The 26,925-nt window shown below is 37.2% G+C and overlaps 1 protein-coding gene and 1 long non-coding RNA gene across 2 annotated transcripts; both read left to right on the top strand.

Annotated features, from left to right (window-relative positions):
* The first annotated feature begins 3,773 nt into the window (after positions 1 to 3,773).
* LOC138929415 (uncharacterized) lies at positions 3,774 to 8,224 on the top strand. Its single transcript, XM_070288850.1, has 3 exons — positions 3,774 to 4,095; positions 4,153 to 4,384; positions 7,951 to 8,224. Exons 1-3 carry the CDS (start codon positions 3,774 to 3,776, stop codon positions 8,222 to 8,224), a joined length of 828 nt encoding a protein of 275 aa, XP_070144951.1.
* Positions 8,225 to 19,609: 11,385 nt separating this feature from the next.
* LOC138929414 (uncharacterized) lies at positions 19,610 to 20,453 on the top strand. The gene is made up of 3 exons (XR_011445778.1): positions 19,610 to 19,728; positions 19,788 to 19,906; positions 19,966 to 20,453. It is a non-coding gene; the product is annotated as an uncharacterized lncRNA (long non-coding RNA).
* The last annotated feature ends 6,472 nt before the right edge of the window (positions 20,454 to 26,925 follow it).

Below are 26,925 nucleotides of genomic sequence, written 5' to 3'. Positions count from 1 at the left end.
TGCATTCATACAGATCCGTTGACAGCGTGACCACGAGGATGAAGCGACCAACTATCCGACATAATTTTTGAACTCACTGGTTGTTTAAAGTCATCCGAGATTATGCAACGGTACTCGGTTGTCCGTTAAGAAACTAATGAACAACGTGATTCAAGCGACTATCATCAAGGGAAAATTTAAAGGAGAGGAAGTTCTTATCCCACGAATTCCGATTATTCCAACAGATCTTCCATTCCAATTCAAGAGGATTCAGTTCCCAGTTCGATTGGTTTGTTTAAAAGTCATCACTTCTTTTTGATTATCAACTTATTTTGAATTCAAATTTAGGATAGGAATAAGGTAAGGTAATAATGTACGTCAAAGTAGAAACGGAACGTCTCAATTTAATTTGTTTTAATCAGTCGAAGTTGGGGCGAGATAAAGTTGGCCGGAAAGAATAAGGACGTAGATAATTTGAATTTCCTTATTCAAAGTCAATTCGCTATCCGACATAATTTTTGAACTCACTGGTTTGTTTAAAAGTCATCACTTCTTTTTGATTCTCAACTAATTTTGAATTCAAATTTTAGCCTAAAATTTTTAGGAGAAGATAGGAATAAGGTCACCTCTATGAATTTTTATGCGTATCGATTGATGATGTTTCAATAGTAGTGTTTCGACATGTACGTCAAAGTAGAAACGGAACGTCTCAACTTCGACTGATTAAAACAAATTAAATTGAGACGTTCCGTTTCTACTTTGACGTACATTATTACCTTACCTTATTCCTATCTTCTCCTAAAATTTGAATTCAAAATTAGTTGAAAATCAAAAAGAAGTGATGACTTTTAAACAAACCTGTCGTTGGATTGACAAATTTTTTTGTCTTGAAATCAGTGGAGAGCGATCTGATAAACAATATTTTTTGTTTTGTTATCCGGTGCAAAAATAAATAATGATGACGGCTTTCCCACACGCGAACAGGCTACGTATAGCTGGCCATGTGAAAAACATGGATATTCCAGATTTATCCCGCAGACTTCCAACGATTGGCCTTGCGGTTTATTGATTGTCATCGCAATCGCCAATCGAACTGGGAACTGAATCCTCTTGAATTGGAATGGAAGATCTGTTGGAATAATCGGAATTCGTGGGATAAGAACTTCCTCTCCTTTAAATTTTCCCTTGATAGTCGCTTGAATCACGTTGTTCATTAGTTTCTTAACGGACAACCGAGTACCGTTGCATAATCTCGGATGATTTAGATTCCGCAGCATTATAATAATCGATCCCACCTTTAGTTGCAAATTATGCGGCGGAGTTCCTGGCACATCCAGTGAGTTCAAAAATTCTGTCGGATAGTTGGTCGCTTTATCCTCGTCGGTCACGCTGTCATCGGATCTGTATGAATGCAGTTCTCCAGCGAAACTTCAATGCATTACAATGCTGACATACAACAGATAATGAACCAATAACAACGCACATAAGATCCTTGTAGGATGTTTCAGGATTGTATGCGAATGCAGCGCGATTCAAGTTTTCATTTGCGGCTCGTCTTCCTCTATTATTTTGTCGGCTTGAGGTGGTCTTTGTGCAGCGCGAAGCTGTGCCATTTGGGCACGTATCGATGCATTTATTTCTGTACGTTCCTCTTGCGTCCGACTATTACGGAAATTCTGATTATTTTTGCATTGCGTGAACGCCGCCCAAGATTTGATCGTCTAACAGCAGGCATTACTTCCAATTGTTTAAGCTCACTTTGGTAATGCTTCGTTAGCTCGATTTTTTTGTTTAAATATTTTTTTACTGAGTTCATTGATACTGAATTTCAACGCAGCTATGATCCTTGTAGGGTGTTTCAGATTTTACATACAACAGTGTGTCCATCTGTTGAGCCGCTACCGACCTTTCCGGAAGGACTTTCCAAAATTTTCTTATGCTATAACCTTCTTCTGGCAATTACAAAAAACTGAAAAAAAAATTGAGCCAAATCGGCCCAGACGTTCTCTTGTGATTTGATCCCTAACATTTTTTGTCTCCATTTTTATATATATAGAAGATACATATTTACTCGCATTCTATAGGTTGCCTTGACTTATTTGAATTTTGACTGAATATAGTAGTAGATAATCAAACCAAAAAGCGGTTTTATTCGTTAATAAATCCAATAAAATGTCCTCATGAAAACGCTTTAAACCGAAATTAAAGAATACAATGAACAATAGATTCAATGAATATTTTAAATTAGTTCCATATAAGATTTAATTCTCAGAATTGTTTTTTCATCACAGAAATGTTGAAAATTTTGGGAGTTTCAACTTTGGCGTCGAATTCCAAAGACGTGGGCAATGGTCCACGATTGGGACTATTTTTTAGTAGTGCCGTGTTGTATTGAGAGTAGCTCCTACCGAAAATAATAAAGGTAAGTCCAATTATATAGGCCACGTAATTCAAAATGTCGGCAAACATCGGTTTTTTGTATTCTTAGGTATACCGCGGAACCTGTAGGTGATGGAAAATAATTTTGTATGGGACTTTTACTCAGAAGCACCCAAATATCATGGAAAACTTGAAATGGTTCGTGGAAATTTTTGGCTGTGTACCTGTGTAATTATAGGGAGAATTAAGGCAATTTCTACATCAAAAATTAAAAAAATTAAAGTGATTAAAAAAAATCGTAAAGAAAATGGTAAATGAGAAGATGATTTAGGATCAAATCCACATTCAAATGGTGATCTTTTTTCTCGGTCAATTAAAGCTTTTTTAGAAAGAATTGAAGCTAAAAATATTACAATTGTTGTAATTATTAAAATTAAAGAGCCAATTAAAATAATTGAAAAAATTATTTATACTATTTATTAATAGACCTTATGATTGGAAGTCAAATATACTTTTATACTATATAAATATTAATTAATAATTAATTATCCACCTCATCAGTAGATTGAAATATATAAAAATAATCAAACTACATCTACAAAATGTCAATATCATGCAGCTGCTTCAAATCCAAAATGATGATTTTTTGAAAAATGATTATTTAAATGTCGTAATAAACAAACTAATAAAAAAGTTGTTCCAATTAATACATGAATTCCATGAAATCCTGTAGCTATAAAAAAAGTAGAACTATAAACAGAATCTGCAATAGTAAATGGGGCTTCAATATATTCATAAGCTTGTTTTTTTTTTTTTTAATTTTTTATATAAGTTCAAATTTAATTATACGTTAATCAACCAAATCAATGATTATAAAACGTAGGGACTAACACTAACAACAAATATATTCGTATTCGACGAGCTTTGAGTTGGACGTGCTTTACATCGCTCTACATTTATTCAAAGTTTTCTTAGTGAAATCCTATTTATCAAAGCCCAAATTTTCGGCAAGTAGTCGGTGTTTCCGTGAACTTCTTAATCAGTAAACAACCGGGCCTTTTTAAATAAAGTCTGTGACTTTATCGTCGTAAAACAATTTCGGTTTTACAATTGCCTTGCCTTTCTATTCTTGTGCATTGTGTTTACCGCTTATCGCTGCATCGCCTTGTGTTGTTGTTGGCGCTAGCTAAATCAATAACACAAATTTCTTATTTTTCGGCGCTTAGATAAAAGCTTTTATTTTTGCGCTCTTCGCTTTTTGTTTTGATCGGTCTGTTCGCCGCGAAACTTAAACAATTTTTTTTTTTTTTTTCAAATAAACAATTGTATAATTTGTTTTGATCGGCCATTTCGTCGCGCAAATAAATTAATCCAATTCGTAATTTACTTGGATATAGTATTTTTTTATTCCAATAATGGCTACGTGTTGTTTCCCTAAGTGCCCGAACGGCCAAAAAATTTTTTCGCGGCATGTCACTGTCTACTGCTGGCTCTGCGATAATATCGCCCACATTGGATGCGCCGATCTGGGGCAAAATGGATCGCGTATCACCGATCGCATTCGTGAAAATCCTGGATTGGACTGGACGTGCCCGAGCTGCCTGCATATCAAATCCGATATGCGGGTCTTCATGAGGCAGACTCACCTGGAGTTTCAGTCGTTGGCGGCCGGCTTTAAGGAGTTGTCAACTCGCTTCCAGAAGGCGGAACACCATTTCAAGTCGCTAAAACTGCTAAGTGACCCCGCAAACAAAAACAGGAGCAACCTGTCTGAAAAATTCTTATCTCTTCCAGACCCTGAATGCCCCTTATGCAGTTCACCCCACGTGCCAAGCCTGCAGCCGTGGATAACGGCTCTGGTGATGATGCAGCATCGATCACAACTTCTATGGTTGAAGATCTTGTCAGGCCGTTGGATCAGCAGCCTGTCAACGTTGTCCAGGCGTCCACATTGCACGCTGCAGCCTCTGCTGAAGTTGCTGCACCAGTCCCCATTCTCGGAGGGGGCGAAGCCACCATGCTCCCGGTTCAGCAGCCTGTCTACACCGATCAGGCATCCACGTCGCGTGCTGCTGCCATCAACGACGCGTCGGTGGTGTCAAATCCCAACCCAGTGGCTCCCCCGGTGGTCACTATCTCGGTGCCGGCCGTTACCAGAAGCGGCCCCCAACAGTCGACAATTTCTGGCGTTGCCAAACGCGGACCGGTGCCTTTGGCTGGTGTTGCTCCGAAAAAACAGATTTTTGTTTCCCGCCTCAATCCAGATGCTTCTGAGGGCGACGTTAAGACCCACTTGAGCAGCAAATTGAATGTTTCTGTTACTGAATTTAGTGTCCTCCAATTCAATTTTAAGGAAAGACGTGATATATCTTCGTTTAAAATTACAATTTCTGACCTACTATTTTCTAAGGCTCTTGATCCTTCTGTGTGGCCTAAGCATGCAATTGTTCATGAATTCGAACACAAAAGTACTCCTCGTGCTCGCGGGCCTCAAACTCCTTCAACTAGGCCTCCAAAAAACTAATAGACTCTTTTGTTCTCCACTATCAGAATGTTCGTAGTTTACTTGGCAAGCTCAGTAGGCTGCACGTCAATAGTGTCTCTTTCGATGCCAATGTTATTGTCTTTACAGAAACATGGCTCAACTCCTCTGTGTCTGACTCTGAGATTTTTTCAGGGAACTATGCCATCTTTAGGCGTGATCGTCCTATACGGACAGGCGGTGGTGTTCTCATTGCGGTTAAATCCGATCTGGTTTCCAATATCATTTCTAAAACTGACACTGATATAGAGTTTGTGGCGGTTCGCATCCAGGTTTACGATTATTCTATCTACGTTTCATGCTCGTATATTCCATCTAGGTCTGACACTGATATTTATATGCAGCATTTATCCTTAATTCAAGAAATTCATTCTTCCCTTGGTATTAATGACCACCTTATCGTCACGGGTGATTTTAATCTACCCTCCATTTCCTGGATGCCCTTACCTGATTCAAATGTTCTTGTTCCCACCTCACCCCACGATTTAATTCATGGTCTCATTGACCATTCATTGGGACAATTAAATTTTGTTAGGAACTGCAGTAATAACGTCTTAGACCTCATTTTTGTCTCTGAGTTTGCCAATGCCTACGTCACTAGAATTGACCCTCTTTCTAGTCCTGAGGACGCTTATCATCCCACTTTGGAGCTAACCCTCGAACCCTCCACACCATTATTATTGTGTCCAGAAGCTGAGCCTGCAACGTTTCGTTGCTTTCGAAAAGCTAAGTTTACAGAAATGAACCACCACTTATCCTTAACGGATTGGACTTTCTTGAACTCCACAGAGAATCCCTCAGACATTGTTAAGCGTTTCTATGAAATAATGTACTCAGTTTTCGACATGTATGTCCCTTCATTTCCCTCACCAGAAGTTTCTCAGAAGCCCCCTTGGTTTTCTCGTCGGCTTTCATATCTAAAAAATCTGAAATCCAGACTGTTTAAAAAGTACAGCAAATCTGGTCTTCAAGTCGACCATTCGAGATATTTAACTGCTCGTACAAATTTCCTAGCACACAATTCTGAATGCTACAGAAATCACTTAAATCGGTGCAAAATTGAGTTTCAGGCTAACCGAAGCAATTTTACGCTTTTGTAAACTCGAAACGGAAATCTCAACAATTTCCTTCATGTCTTCATTTCGATAATGCCTCCGCTTCCAATGAGCCTGATATCGCGAACCTGTTCGCAAAATTCTTCCAGACTACATACTCACAAACTAATTTTGATAACAACTCAGAGTATTCTTTTCCACTCCCGCACTCCAATTGCATTTTTATGCCTGTAATCAGCGAAGATGATGTTCTTCATAATCTCAGAACAATCAAACTTTCCTTTTCCTCTGGTCCAGATCTTGTACCTAGCTGCGTTCTGAGAAATTGTGCCAGTTCATTATGTAGACCACTGTCTAGACTTTTCCAGTTATAACTTCAGCATTCGTTTTTCCCCAAAGTTTGGAAAGAATCGTTTATCATTCCGCTTCATAAAAAGGGTAGTAAATCTAATATTGAACACTATAGAGGTATAGCAAAACTTAGTGCGATTCCCAAATTATTCGAACTTCTGATTACTACTCAGCTTCAGCACCAATGTAACTCAATAATGTCCCCCTCACAGCATGGCTTCATGAAACGTAAATCAACGTCTACAAATCTCATTGAGTTTGTTGCTGTCAGTAGAAACGCGTTTAAAAATAACACCCAACCCGATGTTATCTTTACAGATTTCAGCAAAGCTTTCGATTCGGTGAATCATCAATTACTGCTGAAGAAACTTTGTCTGTTGGGTTTTCCGGTTACGTTGATCAAGTGGATTTCTACTTATTTGTCGAACCGTACTCAAAGAGTTGCATTCAAGGGTTCATTCTCAAACCTTGTTCACGTGACTTCTGGTGTTCCTCAGGGAGCCACCTCGGTCCTCTTCTATTTGGCATTTTTATTAATGATCTGCCCCAAGTTATTCTCCACTCTTACGTCTTGATGTATGCTGATGACGTAAAACTATGTTTGCCTCTTGTGAATCCTGATTCTGCTCAGCTTTTGCAAGCTGATTTAAACAACATGATGTCCTGGTGCACTCAAAATTTATAGTTTCTTAACAACTCCAAATGTAAATACATGTCGTTTTACCGCAGAAATTGTTTCCAGGCTAACTATTCCTTAGGCACGAGTGTCTTGAACGTATCCACTCTGTAACGGATCTTGGTGTTCTATTTACCACAACTTGAGCTTCACCGATCACATCGGTATAATTGTTGGTAAAGCAAAGGGTGTTTTTGCTTTCGTAAAACGATGGTCTAAGGAATTCGATGATCCCTACACTACAAAACTTTTATATATATCCCTGGTTCGGCCCAAACTCGAATATTGTTCGTGCGTATGGTCCCCTCAATATGCAAAGTATCAGGATCTTATCGAATCGGTACAGAACAATTCCTTTTGTTCGCTCTTCGGGGTTTAGACTGGGACCCACATCGCCACCTTCCTTCGTATGCCGACAGACTACGCCTTCTGGACCTGCCCTCTCTTAAGGATCGTCGGACCTGCCATGGCGTGATGTTCCTGCATAAATTAATAAATGGATATATCTTTTCCAGTAATCTTCTTAAACAAATACGCTTTTCAGTTCCTTCTAGGCCATCACGTTACTTTCGGCCTATAGCTTTGGACATTTGTAAAACTAATTTCGAGGCACACGATCCTTTTCGCGTTTTATGTTCGCTTTACAACGACATGTACTCTGTATTATATTTTGAAATGTCACTAGACTTTAACAAAAATAATATCTTAAGACACCTATCCTTGCCTCTGACCACCTGATGTGAGTCGGAGCATATCATTAAAAAACACTCCTTATCCGGTCTGAGGTAAGGATATGGATTTAAAATGGCAGATATTTGCTATTCTTAATAAATAAATAAAAATAAAAAAAAAAATAAAACAAACATAACATGGAAACATAACAGTAAACGGTAAACAATTTATAATTTACAAAGGCATTTCAGTTATTGGTGTAGGACTCGGGTTCTTTGCCTCCCTCTTAACCAAAGGTCACCTGGATGTCGTCTCTTCAGTCTTCGTCTGGACATGGGGATGGCCAATGATGCCGCTAGGTGGTTGGTGTGGGCCAGAAGCCGTTCATTGTACCGACTTGAGTGCCTGTTGATCTGCTCCCTCACTGGTAGCATTTTGAGGTCGTTAGCGATGTCTGCATTCCTAGCAAACCAGGGTGCATTTGTGATTGTGCGCAGCGCCCGGTTTTGGACCCTTTGCACTTTCATAACGTTAGAGTCGGACGCAGTACCCCATATCTGGATGCAATAGGTCATAGTAGGAACAACTATTGCTTTGTATAGCAGCACTTTGTTACTGAGGCTCAGCTTGCTGGTGGACTTTAGCATCCAGTTTTAGCTTTCTGAGTTTTCCACGGCATGCTGCTGCTATTTGGTGGTGTGTTGCCTCCACGTGAGCCGCTTATCCAAGATCAATCCCAGGTATTGGGCCTGAGGAGATTGAGGAATTAGCGTGTCCTGAAATTTGACCCTAGGGAGGATTTTGTGTCTCAGGGAAAAATTGCAGTGTTGCGATTTATTTCCATTTATGGATATGTTCCACCTCTTCGTCCACTCGCTATATGTATCCAAAAAGCTTTGCGTTTTTCTAGAAGCCTCGATTCGACACGCTGAGTTTGCGATAAAGGCTGTGTCATCAGCATACGTTGCAAGAAGTGTCCCCGGTTCTCTGGGATTGGGCAAGTCAGAGGTGTAAAGGGTGTATAACACAGGACCCAAAACACTCCCTTGCGGTACTCCAGCTCGACTGCTTCTAATGGATGATCTTTCACCTCTCACATCAACCATGAATTTTCGCTCCAGCAGGTACGATTTCAGAAGGAGATATTGAGCAGTTGGTAGGAGTGTTTTTAGCTTAAAAAGCAATCCATTGTGCCACACTCTATCGAAGGCTTCCTTTACGTCAAGGAAGATAGCAGAGCTGTACTGACCGTTTTCAAAAGCATCTAAGATATGCTGCGTTACTCTATGAGCCTGTTCTGGCGTTCCATGGTGATTCCGGAAGCCAAACTGGTGATCTGGAATGGCATCCTGAACACTTCTTACTGCCATCATTCTGCTAAGAAATATTCTCTCGAATATTTTAGAGAATGTTGGCAGCAAGCTTATTGGCCGGTAAGACGCAACAAGGTTTTCCGGTTTGCCTGGCTTAGGTATCATCGATATCACTGCGCACTTCCATTGTGTGGGGAAGTGGTAAATACGTAACATGGAGTTGAACAGGAGCACAAGGAATAATATGCCCTTTTTGGGCAGAGCTTTGGCAACTCTATTATCGATTCCGTCAAATCCTGGTGCTTTACTAACGTGCAGTTTTTTAATTTGGAGACTAACTTCTTCCGGACTTACATGACGAATGGGCTCTACATCTGGGCAGGAAGTATTAAGAAATGCCAGTGTTGCTTCCACGTCCTCACTCCTAGCAAGATCAAACGGCTGAAATCGACCTTCTAGTTCGTCAGCAAAAGCCAGAGAAATATCTGCATCCGATCTGCACCAAGTGTTGTCAGCACGCTTTATAGGGATTCTGCGTGGGGTCTGCCGTTTAACTGACTTTGCTGCTTTCCAGAGGTTAAATCCATACGGTTTTGTGGGGTCTGCATTGCGTAGTAGATCTGAGAAATAGGGTAAGGTGGGGTAAAGCCGACAGTGTGGGTAAACCCGACCTCCCTCTGTTTTCGAAAATCGGAAGCACTACGCAAACTAATATTAGTGTTGTCGTGTAGAGCATCGAAAACAATGAAAATGGTGGTATGACACCACTTTATTAGTCAACATTGAGATGGTCAAACGACAACAAGTTTGTTTTTCACAATTTTGACTTTCATTTTTGTGCATAATTAACTGCAGGATATTTCTTTTTGTCAAAGTTATCGCATGAAAAGGTAAGTGGATTAGATTCTTTGAATAAAGTCCTACAAAGTGCATATAAGTTTGGTTCATTTTTTTTCATAATTTCTTTTTAATTGCGTTTTTATGAAAATTACGTGGTGGGGCAAATCCGACCTCTAAATAGTGGGGTAAATCCTGCCGCAAAAAATTAAAAAAAAACAACAATCACACCAAAACCATCAACATCGGAGCCAACCAGACGTTCAACTCGAACCAAAAAACGCAGCAAGCTATTTGAGCAGCGAATCAGATGATACTGATTAATTATTTTGCTATTTTCATTTTTTTAAATTCTTTTATCTTTTATTACCATTATATAACATAACATTGATTGATTTATCATTGCAAAACCTATATTTAGGTTATATCAGTACTAAATCAAGCAAAATATAGGCGGTCGGGTTACCCCATCATTTTTTGAACATAGCACAAATGAACTTTTTCGTAAAACGCTTGTATCTCAAAACTTTCCAAAGGTATGAATAAAATGCTATGCATAGAAAGTTGCGCAAAGGTCTAACCTTTAATTTGGTATATATAAAGACTTGATCCGATGTAAAATAAGCATTTTATAGCCAAAACCATTTACTAGGTCGGCTTTACCCCACCTTACCCTAATCATTTTTCGTCTTATGCAGCAACTTCTTTAGATCGTTCTCAGCGCGACGATATACTCTTTTGTCGGCCGGATTTTGCGACCGCATGAATCTGCGACGCAAGGCTCTTTTCGACCTCACCAAATCCAGGACCTCAGGTTTTAAAAGAGCATGAGGTGGATCTGATGGGTTTATTGAGCCTTGTCCACTGGTTGAAGATTCGGCAGCAATGTGAATGTTTCGCACAAAGACCTCAGTGGCATCATCAATGTCTTCAGGGGATCTCAGGACCATGTTGAGGTTTACTAGCTGGTTAATTGCTGCCTGAAACCGTGGAATATTTGCGTTTCGAGGGAGAATATGTGTTTTTTGGGAGACCTTGAAAGCAGCACTTCTTAGCTCAATTAACAAGGGGATGTGATCAGAACAAAGTTCCAAGCTCCCTGAGATGGATAGGAGCTCAGAGCGAATCCCCCCATATATGGCAAAATCAATTGCAGTTGGCGTACGCTGGCTGTACGGGTAGTGGGTAGGACCTCCGGTTGCAAGGACTTGAATGTAGTGAGGATGAGGATATAGTTTGCCAATACTCTTCCACTGACAGAGGAATTTCGACAACCCCAAAGTCGATGGTGTGCATTCCAATCACCGGCAATTAGAAATTTGGGTCCTAGTTCCTCAAACAGTGTTCTAATGTCATCATAGGAGCGCTGGAAGTTTGGAGGACAATAAATAGAGGCAATAGCAATTTCACCTTGATCCGTATTGACTTTGACTGCGACACATTGAGCACTTTGATGTTCCATTGTTAAAAATTGTAATGTTTGAGACAGGACTTTATGATGACTGCAGAGCCCCCACGTGGCGATCGGCGGGATGGTTAGATAGTGAACGTCATATCCGTGTAGTTTGTAGTATGAACGAGAGCAGAAGTGTGTTTCGCTGACCAACATAATATCTATGTGATGTTTATGAACAAAAGCTCTAGCTCCAGTGCTTTGTTGGCCAGCCCGTCGGCGTTCCACACACCAATTTTGAGTCCAATTGACTCATGGTTGGATTGGATAAACTGGGAGACGTCCAGAACTTGGTTGAGTAGATCCTGGCGCGTTTTGTGATAAAAGGCTAGTGACGAGAGTCATCATTGACATCATCATCTGGAACATCTTTTCTAGTTGTGTTACGAGAACTGACATTTTTTCATCAGATCGCATGAACATTCTTCTTGCCGCTGGCCATTGCTGATTATTCTGGATATTACGCAGTTGCTGGGATAGATTTTGCTGTTGCGGTTGTTGCTGTTGCTGGGTTCCTGGATGTTGCTCTGGCCTTGGGATTGTGTCCAGCATTGGTTGTGGGGTTGACGTTGTTTTCCCTACGTTGACTTTGTTGGTTCTGCTTCCGGTACTACTTCCTAGTGGTGTGAATTGTTGCAGCTGCTGTTGGCTTGTAATTGCTGAGGGCTAGCCTGTTGTGTTTGCGAGATCCCCCGGCGACGTACCCGTAAGATAGCGAGGGCTCAATGCCTCTTCGTGCAGTTGGAGCCGTAACTTGTTGTTGTTGATGGGGGCTACGATGGGATGTAGCAGTTTTGCGTCGACTTACTGTCTGCTGGTATACGATACAGCCCTTATAGCTTGCAGTATGATTACCGCCGCAGTTGTAGCATTTAACTGGATGTACATCTCGTTGGCAGTCTTCAATGGAGTGTTGCTGACCACATCTTACACAGTTAACTTCCTTATGACAGTTATTTTTTGTGTGATTGTAAGATTGGCACCGATAGCATTGCACGACAACGTCCTTTTTGAAAGGAAGCTCAACTTGTATCCGTTGACGACAAAGCGTTTAAGCTCACGTATTTCTTTGTTGTTGGCGGCTGGTTCTAATTCAACAAAGACAAGGTTGACGAGCTTTGTTTATCGAACCGGCTTCTGGGTCTATTGATGAAGCGGATAGTATGGCCAAGTGAAGTAAGGCTTTCCTTAATATCTTCATCCGGAATGGAGTGATGCAACCTCGGATGACAATGCGGTAAGACCTTTCCTCTTTAAGTTGCCAGGTATGAAATGGCACCTTTTTTGAGGTAAGCGATTTAGTAATGGCTCTGTACGCATCTGAATCTGAAGCCAAGATCGAAACGGAATTATCTGGGTGGCATTTGATGGAATATTTGGTTGGGTGAACGACCTTATCTGTGGATCTGATAAGTCCGTTTAAGTTTTCACAATTTTTGACCACAATTGGTGGTGGTTTGTGAGACGGTGGGGTTTCGTTGTTGTCTGAGGGCTGGTTTGGACTACCATGCAGCTAGTCGTATTGCTATTATTGCTGTTACAGGTGTTGCCGCTGTTGCTTAAATTGTTGGTTAGAGTGTTGCTGACTTATTGCTGGCGTTGGTGGTGTTGCTGGTGTGGTGGTGTTGCTGGTGTTGCTGGTGCTGATATTGGCTTGGTTGGATCTATTTTGACCGACTGTTTGTGGTGATTTCATAATTTCATCGTCCGTGTCCATATCTGACAGATCCGAGAACCGATTGTCAGATGCTGCTGTGTTTTGGGCTATTTTGAATTCCTAATAATTTTCGAGCTGAGTTGTAAGGGCTTGATCTTAAACGGCGTTTATTATTGGGACGTGGGGTCACCAATCGTCGTCATCAGCCATAGCATCTTGCTCAGAGTCTTGAGTTGCTACTGGCCGAGCATTATTAGAGGTCGAGGCATAAATGGCGTTAAATTTGTTTATCGAGGAATTTAACGCCTCTCTCATTTTTTTCTGGGCCTCAGCCGCAATCTTTTCGATGTCAAGATCCGATTCAGCAGACATAGTGAACTTGCTTTACCGACTACGGGACCTTTTGGGAAGGCTTCACAAAGGCGATTGAGACCGAGTGGCGAATACGCGCGACCCGCAACCGGGCGGCACCCGGAACTATTACAGCTATTAGGCTTGTCTTTCGTTTCACTTTGTTTTCGCAATTGACAGAAATAGCGGAACGTGGGGGCACTGACACCACGTCCTTAGAAGTCGGATTTAGAAAAAACACAGTCGCTTTTGCCACAAAGGTGGACTTGTCCATAGACTCTTTACAATGCAAAAACGCATCTGCACTCCACGAAAGCTAAAGAAAAATTTGTATTTTCCCCTTTTTTCTTTTTAATAGCCGAAAAGACGTCCGAGGCCTTTGACAGCTAACGCAAAGCGTCATAAGCTTGTAGAATAGTAAAATAAAATCCTAAAATAACAGTAAAAAATAAACCTTGAGTAGTTTGAGAATGATTATTTTCTATTAATCTATGATGAGCTCATGTTACTGTAACTCCAGAAGCCAATAAAATAACAGTATTTAAAAGAGGAATTTGAAATGGATTAAAAGAAATAATTCCTATTGGAGGTCATGAAGCACCTAATTCAATAGCTGGAGAAAGACTTCTATGAAAAAATGCTCAAAAAAATCTTACAAAAAATAATACTTCTGATAAAATAAATAAAATTATTCCTCAACGTAATCCAATAGTTACTGCATAAGTATGCAATCCTTGGTATGTTCCTTCTCGAGATACGTCTCGTCATCATTGATATACAGTTAAAATTGTAATAATATTACCTAAAAAAAATAATGAAATATCATATTGATGAAATCATTTTACTATACCTGATACAGTTGTTATAGCTCCAATTGCTCCTGTTAGAGGTCAAGGTCTATAATCAACTAAATGGAAAGGGTGATTTGAGTGTGAAGACATTAATTTACTTCTCTAGAATATAGTGTTCTTAATACAGCAAATACATAAGATTGAGTTATAGCTACAGCAGATTCAAGAACTAATAAAGCAATTTGTCCTACTAATAAAAATGTTACAAATATATATGATATTGATGGTCCTGTATTACGTAATAATGTTATTAATAAATGTCCTGCAATTATATTAGCTGTTAATCGAACAGCTAAAGTTCCTGGTCGAATAATATTTCTGATTGTTTCAATACATACTATAAAAGGTATTAAAACAGCAGGTGTTCCTCGAGGTACTAAATGAGCAAATATATGTTGTGTATGATTGATTCATCCATATAATATAAAACATAATCATAGTGGTAATGCTAATGATAATGTTAAAGTTAGGTGACTTGTTCTTGTAAAAATATATGGAAATAATCCTATAAAATTATTAAATAAAATTAATGAAAATAATGAAATATAAATAAAAGTAGATGATAATGCTAAAGTTAGGTGACTTGTTCTTGTAAAAATATATGGAAATAATCCTATAAAATTATTAAATAAAATTAATGAAAATAATGAAATAAAAATAAAAGTAGATCCATTATGTCCTGAAGGACCTAATAAAGTTTTAAATTCTTTATGAAGAGTTAATAAAATAGAATTTCAAAAAATATTATAACGAGAAGGTATTAATCAATAAATTGATGGAATTATTAAAAGTCCAAAAAATGTTCTTAATCAATTTAATGATAAATTGAAAATTGCTGAAGGGTCAAAAACAGAAAACAAATTTGTTATCATTTTCAATTTATTGAATTTAAATTAATATTTTTTAATTCATTAGATTTAGGTGAAGAAGGTATATAAGAATAATAATTAATTGAGCAGAATAAAATAAATGTAATAGAAAAAATAAAAAATAATAATAGTCATCTAATAGGGACTATTTGTGGAATTAAAAAATATTAATATTTTAATAATTTTAGTTTGACATACTAATGTTATAAGTTTAACTAATTTTTTTTTTTTCATTAGAAGTAAGTGCTAATTTACTATAGTGTGGTTTAAGAGACCAGTACTTGCTTTCAGTCAATTATTTCTAGAAATACATTTAATAAAATAATTTACAGGAACTCTTTCAATTACAATTGGTATAAAACTATGATTAGCTCCACAAATTTCTGAACATTGTCCATAAAATAATCCTGGACGATTAATAAAAAAATTTGTTTGATTTAAACGACCAGGAGTTCCATCTACTTTAACATTTAAAGCAGGGATTGTTCATAAATGAATAACATCAGCAGCTGTTACTAAAATTCGAATTTGAGAATTTATTGGTAATACAATTCGATTATCAACATCTAAAAGTCGATTTCCATCTGTTGATAATTCTTTGTAGGGATTATATATCAGTCAAATTCAATATTATTAAAATCTGAATATTCATAACTTCAATATCATTGATGACCAATTCTTTTTAAAGTTACTGATGGTTCATTAATTTGATCTAATAAATATAATAATCGTAAAGAAGGTAAAGCAATAAATAATAAAATAATAGCTGGTAAAATTGTTCAAATTATTTCATGTCCATGTAAAAGAAATCGATTTACATAGTTATTAAAAAATAGTATAAATATTAAGTATCCTACTAAAACTGTAATTATTTCTAAAATTAATAATGCGTGATCGTGAAAAAAAATTAATTGTTCTATTAAAGGAGAAGCTCTATCTTGTAAACCTAAATTAGCTCATGTAGACATTAATTTTCTAATAAAAGTAAAATACTTTATATATGGAGCTTAAATCCATTGCACTAATCTGCCATATTAGAAATTAATTAGTTAAACGTGGTAATTCAGAATAACTGTGTTCAGCTGGTGGAGTATTTTGATATCATTCAATTGAAGAATTTAATTGAATTGGATAAATTACTTGTCGTTGTTAGTATCAAATAATATAGAAAAAAAAATAAAATACCTAATAAAGAAATTGTAGATCCAATAGTTGATACAACATTTCAAGTTGTATAAGCATCTGGATAATCTGAATAACGTCGAGGCATACCAGCTAATCCTAAAAAATGTTGAGGAAAAAATGTTAAATTTACTCCAATAAATATAATAATAAATTGACTTTTTAATCATTTAGAATTTAATGTTAATCCAGTAAATAAAGGATATCAGTGGATAAATCCAGCTATAATAGCAAATACTGCTCCTATAGATAAAACATAATGAAAGTGAGCTACAACATAATAAGTATCATGAAGAATAATATCAACAGATGAATTAGCTAAAACTACTCCTGTTAATCCTCCAACAGTAAAAAAAAATACAAATCCTAAGGCTCATAAAATAGCTGGTGAATAAGATAATTGAGTTCCATGAAGAGTTGCTAATCATCTAAAAATTTTAATTCCAGTAGGCACTGCAATAATTATTGTTGCTGATGTAAAATAGGCTCGTGTATCTACATCTATTCCTACTGTAAATATATGATGGGCTCATACAATAAACCCTAATAATCCAATAGCAAGTATTGCATAAATTATTCCTAAAGATCCAAAAGTTTCCTTTTTTCCTGATTCTTGACTAATAATATGAGAAATTATTCCAAATCCTGGTAAAATTAAAATATAAACTTCAGGGTGACCAAAAAATCAAAATAAATGTTGGTATAAAATAGGGTCTCCTCCTCCAGCTGGATCAAAAAATGAAGTATTTAAATTACGGTCAGTTAATAATATTGTAATTGCTCCTGCTAATACTGGTAGTGATAATAAAAGTAATAAAGCAGTAATTACAACTGATCATACAAATAAAGGTATTTGATCTAAAGTAATTCGTGTTGATCGTATATTAATAACTGTTGTAATAAAATTTACAGCTCCTAAAATTGATGAAATTCCAGCTAAATGTAATGAAAAAATTGCTAAATCTACAGAAGCTCCTCCATGAGCAATTCCTGAAGATAAAGGTGGATATACTGTTCATCCAGTACCAGCTCCGTTTTCAACTATTCTTCTTACCAATAAAAGTGAAAGAGCAGGAATGAGTAATCAAAATCTTATATTATTTATTCGAGGAAATGCTATATCAGGAGCTCCTAACATTAAAATAACTAATCAATTTCCAAATCCTTCAATTATAATTGGTATAACTATAAAAAAAATTATAATAAAAGCATGGGCTGTTACAATAACATTATAAATTTGATCATCTCCAATTAAAGCTCCGGGGTGTCCTAATTCAGCTCGAATTAAAATTCTTAAAGATGTTCCAACTATTCCTGCTCAAGCTCCAAAAATAAAATATAAAGTTCCAATATCTTTATGATTTGTTGAAAATAATCATTGTCGTGAATATAATTAGATTAAGTGGCTGAAGATTAGGCAATAGATTGTAAATCTATTTATAAGAGTTATTCTTCGTAATCATTTATAAAATTGGTCTTATAGTCATAATTTATGACATCAAACTGCAATTTTGAAGGAGTAAAATTTACTAAGGCTTAAAGGGAATATCCTATATTTACAGCTTTGAAGGCTATTAGTTTAATTAACTTAAAGCCTTATAATATAAAAAAAAAAAAAAAAAAATAAAGAAATTAAAATAGCCCAAAGATTGAAAAAAAAAGTTATAATTAAATATAAATTTATATTAGTACTATTTATATTTATTTTCATCATTCAGTTATTTCATAATAATCTATTATATAAAAATAAGTCGAGTTTTCTGCGGGGATCGATTAACTCCAGAACGCACGAACCGATTCCACGGTTTTGCATTCGTTGGAAAGGTCTCGGAATTTGTGATTTTATGCAGTAAAGAAAATTCAGGAAAAATTGCAACAGAAAGCGGGAAAATCATTTTTGCATAAAGCGCCAACACTCCCACATAGCATGCCATAATGCGTTACTCAGTTGATTTTATGACAAATCGAAATTGTTTTCATTTGGAGTAAAAAAGTTATTCGTTTCATATCAGCATTTGTATTAGGGTGGTAAGTTGAACTGTGTAAATTATGTGGATTAGAGGTTAAATTAACCGCTCTGCCTATAGTCCAAAATGCCTAGAGCACGACGTGTGAACATCGTTCTCCGCAGAAGGCATGCAATCCAGCAACAAGGGTATTCACAGAACTTAAGCGAGGAAAGACGAAATGCAAGAAGAGAATATGACCGATTAAGACGACGCGTGAGCACACGAAGATCATTGGCATCATACAATCGCTTGGCATTTTCAAAATGATCCCTCTGCGAACTACAGAGATGATAGAAAATTAGATATTGGAACTATGACGACTATATGCCGATATTGCAATGCGTTAAAGTTTAAAAGGGAAACTGCTGGATTGTGCTGCGCAAGTGGAAAAGTCAAACTGGATCCATTACTTACACCACCACAGTCACTGAAGCATTGTTCGATGGAAGTGATCCAGATTCCAGCCATTTTCTTCAACACATCCTTGAATATAATAACTGCTTTCGCATGACTTCCTTTGGAGCTAATATCATTCGAGAAGGCGGCTTCATGCCGACTTGCAAGGTAAAAGTTACAATCACTTAGACAAACAAAAAGAATTGCAACATAATAACAACATATACTCTACGGACTACACCATCACACGATTCTTCAACAAATGATTGTTTGCAATTACAGATACAAGGGCAAATATATCATTTGCATGGTTCATTGGTGCCAACAACAGAGGAACCGCATCAATTTCTGCAAATATATTTCATTTCGTCGATGGTGGATCAGCTGAATGTGCGGTGCAACATTTAGGGAACACGACGCATGAACCGATTTCCACGGTTTTGCATTCGTTGGAAAGGTCTTTGAATTCGTTATATAAGCAGTAAAGAAAATTCAGGAAAAATTGCAACAGAAAATCGGGAAAGTCATTTTTGCATAAAGGCCATCACTGATACATAGCATGCCTTAATTCTCTACTCAGTTTATTTTATGAAACAAAACAAAACAAAACAAATTTGTGAAATTGTGAAGAATCAGTAATAAAATAAGTTATTCATTCTCAGCTATTGCCGGTCTGTCTTCGTCCCCGATTTTAAAAAATTTAATATTGGGCACTTTCGAATGGCTTACTAATACAAATTGTGCATCTGAGCCTTGGGAATTTGGTGCTTTTCAGGGAAGCTTAGTGTCCTCTTCTTCTTCCTCATATATTTCAGCGTCTTTTTCAAGAATAATTGCAACAGAAAAAGGTGGTGAGTGTAATGTATAAATTATGTGGATTAGAGGTTAAATTAACCGCTCTGCCTATAGTCCCTTGATTAAGACCAGAATTTCCCGGATAGGACAGAATTACTATCCAATCGGGACCAGCGGTGGAAATATCCTCAGCTATCGCCGGCCTGTCTTTGTCCCCCGATTTTAATTAACTTATTGGGCACTTTCCAATGGTTTAGTAAAACAAATGGTGCATCTGAGCCTTGGGAATTTGTAGCATTTGAGGCAAGCTTAGTGTCCTCTTCTTCGGAATTTTTCAAGAATAATTGCAACAGAAAAGGTGGTGAGTTGAACTATGTAAATTATGCGGATTTGAGGTTAAATTAACCACTCTGCCTATAGGCCCATATCATATACATAACTCCAGAACGCACCAACCGATTTCCATGGTTTTGCAAAAAAAAAAAAAGTTATTCGTTTCCTAACATTTCAATTGGAAACCAGCATTTGTCTTTAAGCTGGTAAGTTGAACTGTGAAAATTTTGTGGATTTGAGGTTAAATTAACCACTTTACATATAGTTCAAAATGCCTAGAGCACGACGTTTGAACATCGGTCTCCTCACAAGGCATGCATGCTAGCAACAAGTGTGTTCACAGAACTTAAGCGAGGAGAGACGAAATGTAGTAAGGGAAAATGCCCGATTCAGACAACGCGTGAGCACACGAAGATCAACTGGTGTGCAGCATCTAAGAGGATCCCAACCAGCGTGGCAGGCTCCTAACAGCAGCCTTCCTCGACATAGCCATCGACCTCAGGACAAATTTCAAGAATCCTGAGATAGAGTGCTAGAAAATATTCGTTATCCGAAGGTGTCGCGGGTGAGACCGTGCCCCGGTGTTGCCCATATCCGTTTTGTCCACTGGAGGGTCCCAACAGTTGTCCTCTCAGAGCCCCAGCTCCCTACCAGGGTGTCAGGCCCGGACTACCGTCTGAAATTGGTAAGGCGGATAATCAGCTTACCTTGAAAAAACCCCTTATGGCAATACCACCAACGAGACAGTTTCATCTTTCCTCCATTGTCGGAACTTCCTATTTATTGAAAACCATCTTTCCGCTATTCAGTTAATCTATAAAAGACTTTCGGATAGGGACCACTTAGTTAGTAGTTCTTGGTGATTTTAACATCCCAGAGGCTATTTGGTCCCTAGATAATTCCATTAACCACAATACACCACAAAAAATGTGGGTTACCAAAGAACACTTCAATTAAACGGATAATTTGTCGAAAGTGGCGTAACGGAGTTCGCCTGGCTTACTAGTTTAATATAAAAGCTGAGTAACAAATACGTAAATAAAAAAATAATGTAATTAAAGTTGATATTATCATCACTGTTAATAAAAAATATTGATTACATATTGTTAATTGTTGAATTACTAATCATTTAGGTAAAAATCCTAAAAATGGAGGTAATCCACCTAAAGATAAAAAATTTATAAATATTGAAAATTTCAAGATTTTTCTGTTTATAAATCAAGAAAACAATTGATTTATATGAAATAATTTAAAAATATTAAATATAAATGTTAAAATAAATGAAAGAAAAGAATAAAATAAAAAATAAATTAATCAAATAGATTCTCTAATTATAATTGATCTTAATATTCATCCTAAATGATTAATTGATGAATAAGCTATTAATTTTCGTAAAGATGTTTGATTTAATCCGCCTATTGCTCCAACAATAACTGATAAAATTACTGTAATTAATAATAAATTTTTTATGTTTAAATAAGAAATTAGTATTAATGGAGCAATTTTTTGTCAAGTTATTAAAATTAATGAATTAATTCAAGTTAGTCCTTCTATTATATTTGGAAATCAAAAATAAAAAGGCGCAGCTCCTCTTTTTAATAAAAGTGCAGATATAATAATTATAGATGTAAAACTATCATTAATTTCAGTATTTATATTATTTTTTAATATTAACAAAATTGATGAAAACAATAAAACAGTTGATGATAAAGCTTGGGTTAAAAAATATTTTAAAGAAGCTTCTGTTGATATAGAATTATTATTATCTCTAAGTAAGGGGATAAAAGATAACAAATTAATTTCTAAACCTATTCAAGCTCCTAACCAAGAATTAGAAGAAACTGTAATTAAAGTTCCAATAATTAAAATTGTGATAAATAAATTTTTGATGAAATATTAAAAATTAAAAAGAAAAGGATTATAACCTTTATAAATGGGGTATGAACCCAGAGCTTAATTACTTATCTTTTTATAATTATTATATTATATATATATATAAATATATATATATATATATATATATATATATATATATATCTTATATATAAAATCTCCTGTCACTATGTTTGTTCGCTATGGATCCTAACCGCTTAACAGATTTCTATCAAATTTGCAGGCAATATGCAGTTTGGTTCAACTTGAGAGATAGGATAGCTAAGATCTTTTACATCATGGCAGTTTCGGCAGGACAAGGAGGAATCTTCTTTTTTTATGCACTCCTTCGAAACGGCTTTACCGATTCTCATGAAATTTAGTGCGCTTATGCAGTTTGGTTCAACTTGAGAGATAGGATAGCTAAGATCTTTTACATCATGGCAGTTTCGGCAGGACAAGGAGGAATCTTATTTTTTTATGCACTCCTCCGAAACGGCTTTACCGATTCTCATGAAATTTAGTGTGCTTATGCAGTTTGGTTCAACTTGAGAGATAGGATGGCTAAGATCTTTTACATCATGGCAGTTTCGGCAGGAAAAGGAGGAATCTTATTTTTTTATGCACTCCTCCGAAACGGCTTTACCGATTCTCATAAAATTTAGTTTGGTTCAACTTGAGAGATAGGATAGCTAAGATCTTTTACATCATGGCAGTTTCGGCAGGACAAGGAGGAATCTTCTTTTTTTATGCACTCCTTCGAAACGGCTTTACCGATTCTCATGAAATTTAGTGCGCTTATGCAGTTTGGTTCAACTTGAGAGATAGGATAGCTAAGATCTTTTACATCATGGCAGTTTCGGCAGGACAAGGAGGGATCTTATTTTTTATGCACTCCTCCGAAACGGCTTTACCGATTCTCATGAAATTTAGTGTGCTTATGCAGTTTGGTTCAACTTGAGAGATAGGATGGCTAAGATCTTTTACATCATGGCAGTTTCGGCAGGAAAAGGAGGAATCTTATTTTTTTATGCACTCCTCCGAAACGGCTTTACCGATTCTCATGAAATTTAGTTTGGTTCAACTTGAGAGATAGGATAGCTAAGATCTTTTACATCATGGCAGTTTCGGCAGGACAAGGAGGAATCTTATTTTTTTATGCACTCCTCCGAAACGGCTTTACCGATTCTCATGAAATTTAGTGTGCTTATGCAGTTTGGTTCAACTTGAGAGATATGATAGCTTAGATCTTTTACATCATGGCAGTTTCGGCAGAACAAGGAGGAATCTTATTTTTTATGCACTCCTCCGAAACGGCTTTACCGATTCTCATGAAATTTAGTGCGCTTATGCAGTTCGGTTCAACTTGAGAGATAGGATAGCTAAGATCTTTTACATCATGGCAGTTTCGGCAGGAAAAGGAGGAATCTTATTTTTTTATGCACTCCTCCGAAACGGCTTTACCGATTCTCATGAAATTTAGTGCTCTTATGCAGTTTGGTTCAACTTGAGAGATAGGATAGCTAAGATCTTTTACATCATGGCAGTTTCGGCAGGACAAGGAGGAATCTTCTTTTTTTATGCACTCCTTCGAAACGGCTTTACCGATTCTCATGAAATTTAGTGCGCTTATGCAGTTTGGTTCAACTTGAGAGATAGGATAGCTAAGATCTTTTACATCATGGCAGTTTCGGCAGGACAAGGAGGAATCTTATTTTTTATGCACTCCTCCGAAACGGCTTTACCGATTCTCATGAAATTTAGTGTGCTTATGCAGTTTGGTTCAACTTGAGAGATAGGATAGCTTAGATCTTTTACATCATGGCAGTTTCGGCAGAACAAGGAGGAATCTTATTTTTTTATGCACTCCTCCGAAACGGCTTTACCGATTCTCATGAAATTTAGTGCGCTTATGCAGTTTGGTTCAACTTGAGAGATAGGATAGCTAAGATCTTTTACATCATGGCAGTTTCGGCAGGACAAGGAGGAATCTTCTTTTTATATGCACTCCTTCGAAACGGCTTTACCGATTCTCATGAAATTTAGTGCGCTTATGCAGTTTGGTTCAACTTGAGAGATAGGATAGCTAAGATCTTTTACATCATGGCAGTTTCGGCAGGACAAGGAGAAATCTTATTTTTTTATGCACTCCTCCGAAACGGCTTTACCGATTCTCATGAAATTTAGTGTGCTTATGCAGTTTGGTTCAACTTGAGAGATATGATAGCTTAGATCTTTTACATCATGGCAGTTTCGGCAGAACAAGGAGGAATCTTATTTTTTTATGCACTCCTCCGAAACGGCTTTACCGATTCTCATGAAATTTAGTGCGCTTATGCAGTTTGGTTCAACTTGAGAGATAGGATAGCTAAGATCTTTTACATCATGGCAGTTTCGGCAGGAAAAGGAGGAATCTTATTTTTTTATGCACTCCTCCGAAACGGCTTTACCGATTCTCATGAAATTTAGTGTGCTTATGCAGTTTGGTTCAACTTGAGAGATAGGATAGCTTAGAACTTTTATATTATGGCAGTTTCGGCAGAACAAGGAGGAATCTTCTTTTTTTATGCACTCCTTCGAAACGGCTTTACCGATTCTCATGAAATTTAGTGCGCTTATGCAGTTTGGTTCAACTTGAGAGATAGGATAGCTAAGATCTTTTACATCATGGCAGTTTCGGCAGGACAAGGAGAAATCTTATTTTTTTATGCACTCCTCCGAAACGGCTTTACCGATTCTCATGAAATTTAGTGCGCTTATGCAGTTCGGTTCAACTTGAGAGATAGGATAGCTAAGATCTTTTACATCATGGCAGTTTCGGCAGGACAAGGAGGAATCTTCTTTTTTTATGCACTCCTTCGAAACGGCTTTACCGATTCTCATGAAATTTAGTGCGCTTATGCAGTTTGGTTCAACTTGAGAGATATGATAGCTTAGATCTTTTACATCATGGCAGTTTCGGCAGAACAAGGAGGAATCTTATTTTTTTATGCACTCCTCCGAAACGGCTTTACCGATTCTCATGAAATTTAGTGCGCTTATGCAGTTCGGTTCAACTTGAGAGATAGGATAGCTAAGATCTTTTACATCATGGCAGTTTCGGCAGGAAAAGGAGGAATCTTATTTTTTTATGCACTCCTCCGAAACGGCTTTACCGATTCTCATGAAATTTAGTGCGCTTATGCAGTTTGGTTCAACTTGAGAGATAGGATTGCTAAGATCTTTTACATCATGGCAGTTTCGGCAGAACAAGGAGGAATCTTATTTTTTTATGCACTCCTCCGAAACGGCTTTACCGATTCTCATGAAATTTAGTGCGCTTATGCAGTTTGGTTCAACTTGAGAGATAGGATAGCTAAGATCTTTTACATCATGGCAGTTTCGGCAGGACAAGGAGGAATCTTATTTTTTTATGCACTCCTCCGAAACGGCTTTACCGATTCTCATGAAATTTAGTGTGCTTATGCAGTTTGGTTCAACTTGAGAGATATGATAGCTTAGATCTTTTACATCATGGCAGTTTCGGCAGAACAAGAGGAATCTTCTTTTTTATGCACTCCTTCGAAACGGCTTTACCGATTCTCATGAAATTTAGGGCGCTTATGCAGTTTGGTTCACTTGAGAGATAGGATAGCTAAGATCTTTACATCATGGCAGTTTCGGCAGGACAAGGAGGAATCTTATTTTTTCATGCACTCCTCCGAAACGGCTTTACCGATTCTCATGAAATTTAGTGTGCTTATGCAGTTTGGTTCAACTTGAGAGATAGGATAGCTAAGATCTTTTACATCATGGCAGTTTCGGCAGAACAAGGCGGAATCTTATTTTTTATGCACTCCTCCGAAACGGCTTTACCGATTCTCATGAAATTTAGTGCGCTTATGCAGTTTGGTTCAACTTGAGAGATAGGATAGCTAAGATCTTTTACATCATGGCAGTTTCGGCAGGACAGGAGGAATCTATTTTTTTTATGCACTCCTCCGAAACGGCTTTACCGATTCTCATGAATTTAGTGTGCTTATGCAGTTTGGTTCAACTTGAGAGATATGATAGCTTGATCTTTTACATCATGGCAGTTTCGGCAGAACAAGGAGGAATCTTATTTTTTTATGCACTCCTCCGAAACGGCTTTACCGATTCTCATGAAATTTAGTGCGCTTATGCAGTTTGGTTCAACTTGAGAGATAGGATAGCTAAGATCTTTTACATCATGCAGTTTCGGCAGGAAAAGGAGGATCTTATTTTTTATGCACTCCTCCGAAACGGCTTTACCGATTCTCATGAAATTTAGTGCGCTTATGCAGTTTGGTTCAACTTGAGAGATAGGATAGCTAAGATCTTTTACATCATGGCAGTTTCGGCAGGACAAGGAGGAATCTTATTTTTTTATGCACTCCCTCCGAACGGCTTTACCGATCTCATGAAATTTAGTGCGCTTATGCAGTTTGGTTCAACTTGAGAGATAGGATAGCTAAGATCTTTTACATCATGGCAGTTTCGGCAGGACAAGGAGGAATCTTATTTTTTTATGCACTCCTCCGAAACGGCTTTACCGATTCTCATGAAATTTAGTGTGCTTATGCAGTTTGGTTCAACTTGAGAGATAGGATAGCTAAGATCTTTTACATCATGGCAGTTTCGGCAGAACAAGGAGGAATCTTATTTTTTTATGCACTCCTCCGAAACGGCTTTACCGATTCTCATGAAATTTAGTGCGCTTATGCAGTTTGGTTCAACTAGAGAGATATGATAGCTAAGATCTTTTACATCATGGCAGTTTCGGCAGGACAAGGAGGAATCTTCTTTTTTATGCACTCCTTCGAAACGGCTTTACCGATTCTCATGAAATTTAGTGCGCTTATGCAGTTTGGTTCAACTTGAGAGATAGGATAGCTAAGATCTTTTACATCATGGCAGTTTCGGCAGGACAAGGAGGAATCTTATTTTTTTATGCACTCCTCCGAAACGGCTTTACCGATTCTCATGAAATTTAGTGTGCTTATGCAGTTTGGTTCAACTTGAGAGATAGGAAAATTAGCGTTTCGCCAAGCTTTGAGTTGGACGTGCTTTATATCGCTCTACATTTATTCAAAGTTTTCTTAGTGAAATCCTATTTATCAAAACCCAAATTTTTGGCAAGTGGTCGGTGTTTCCGTGAACTTCATAATCAATAAACAACCGGTCCTTTGTAAATAAAGTCTGTGACTTTATCGTCGTAAAACAATTTCGATTTTACAATTGCCTTGCCTTCCTATTCTTGTGGATTGTGTTTACCGCTTATCGCTGCATCGCCTTGTATTTGTTGTTTGGCGCTAGCTAAATCAATAACACAAAATTTCTTATTTTTGGCGCT

Source organism: Drosophila kikkawai, unplaced genomic scaffold (assembly GCF_030179895.1).
Source record: "Drosophila kikkawai strain 14028-0561.14 unplaced genomic scaffold, DkikHiC1v2 scaffold_188, whole genome shotgun sequence".
NCBI lineage: Eukaryota > Metazoa > Arthropoda > Insecta > Diptera > Drosophilidae > Drosophila > Drosophila kikkawai.
The sequence above is the reverse complement of the archived record's forward strand: the minus strand, read 5'-3'. Positions and strand labels throughout refer to the sequence as shown.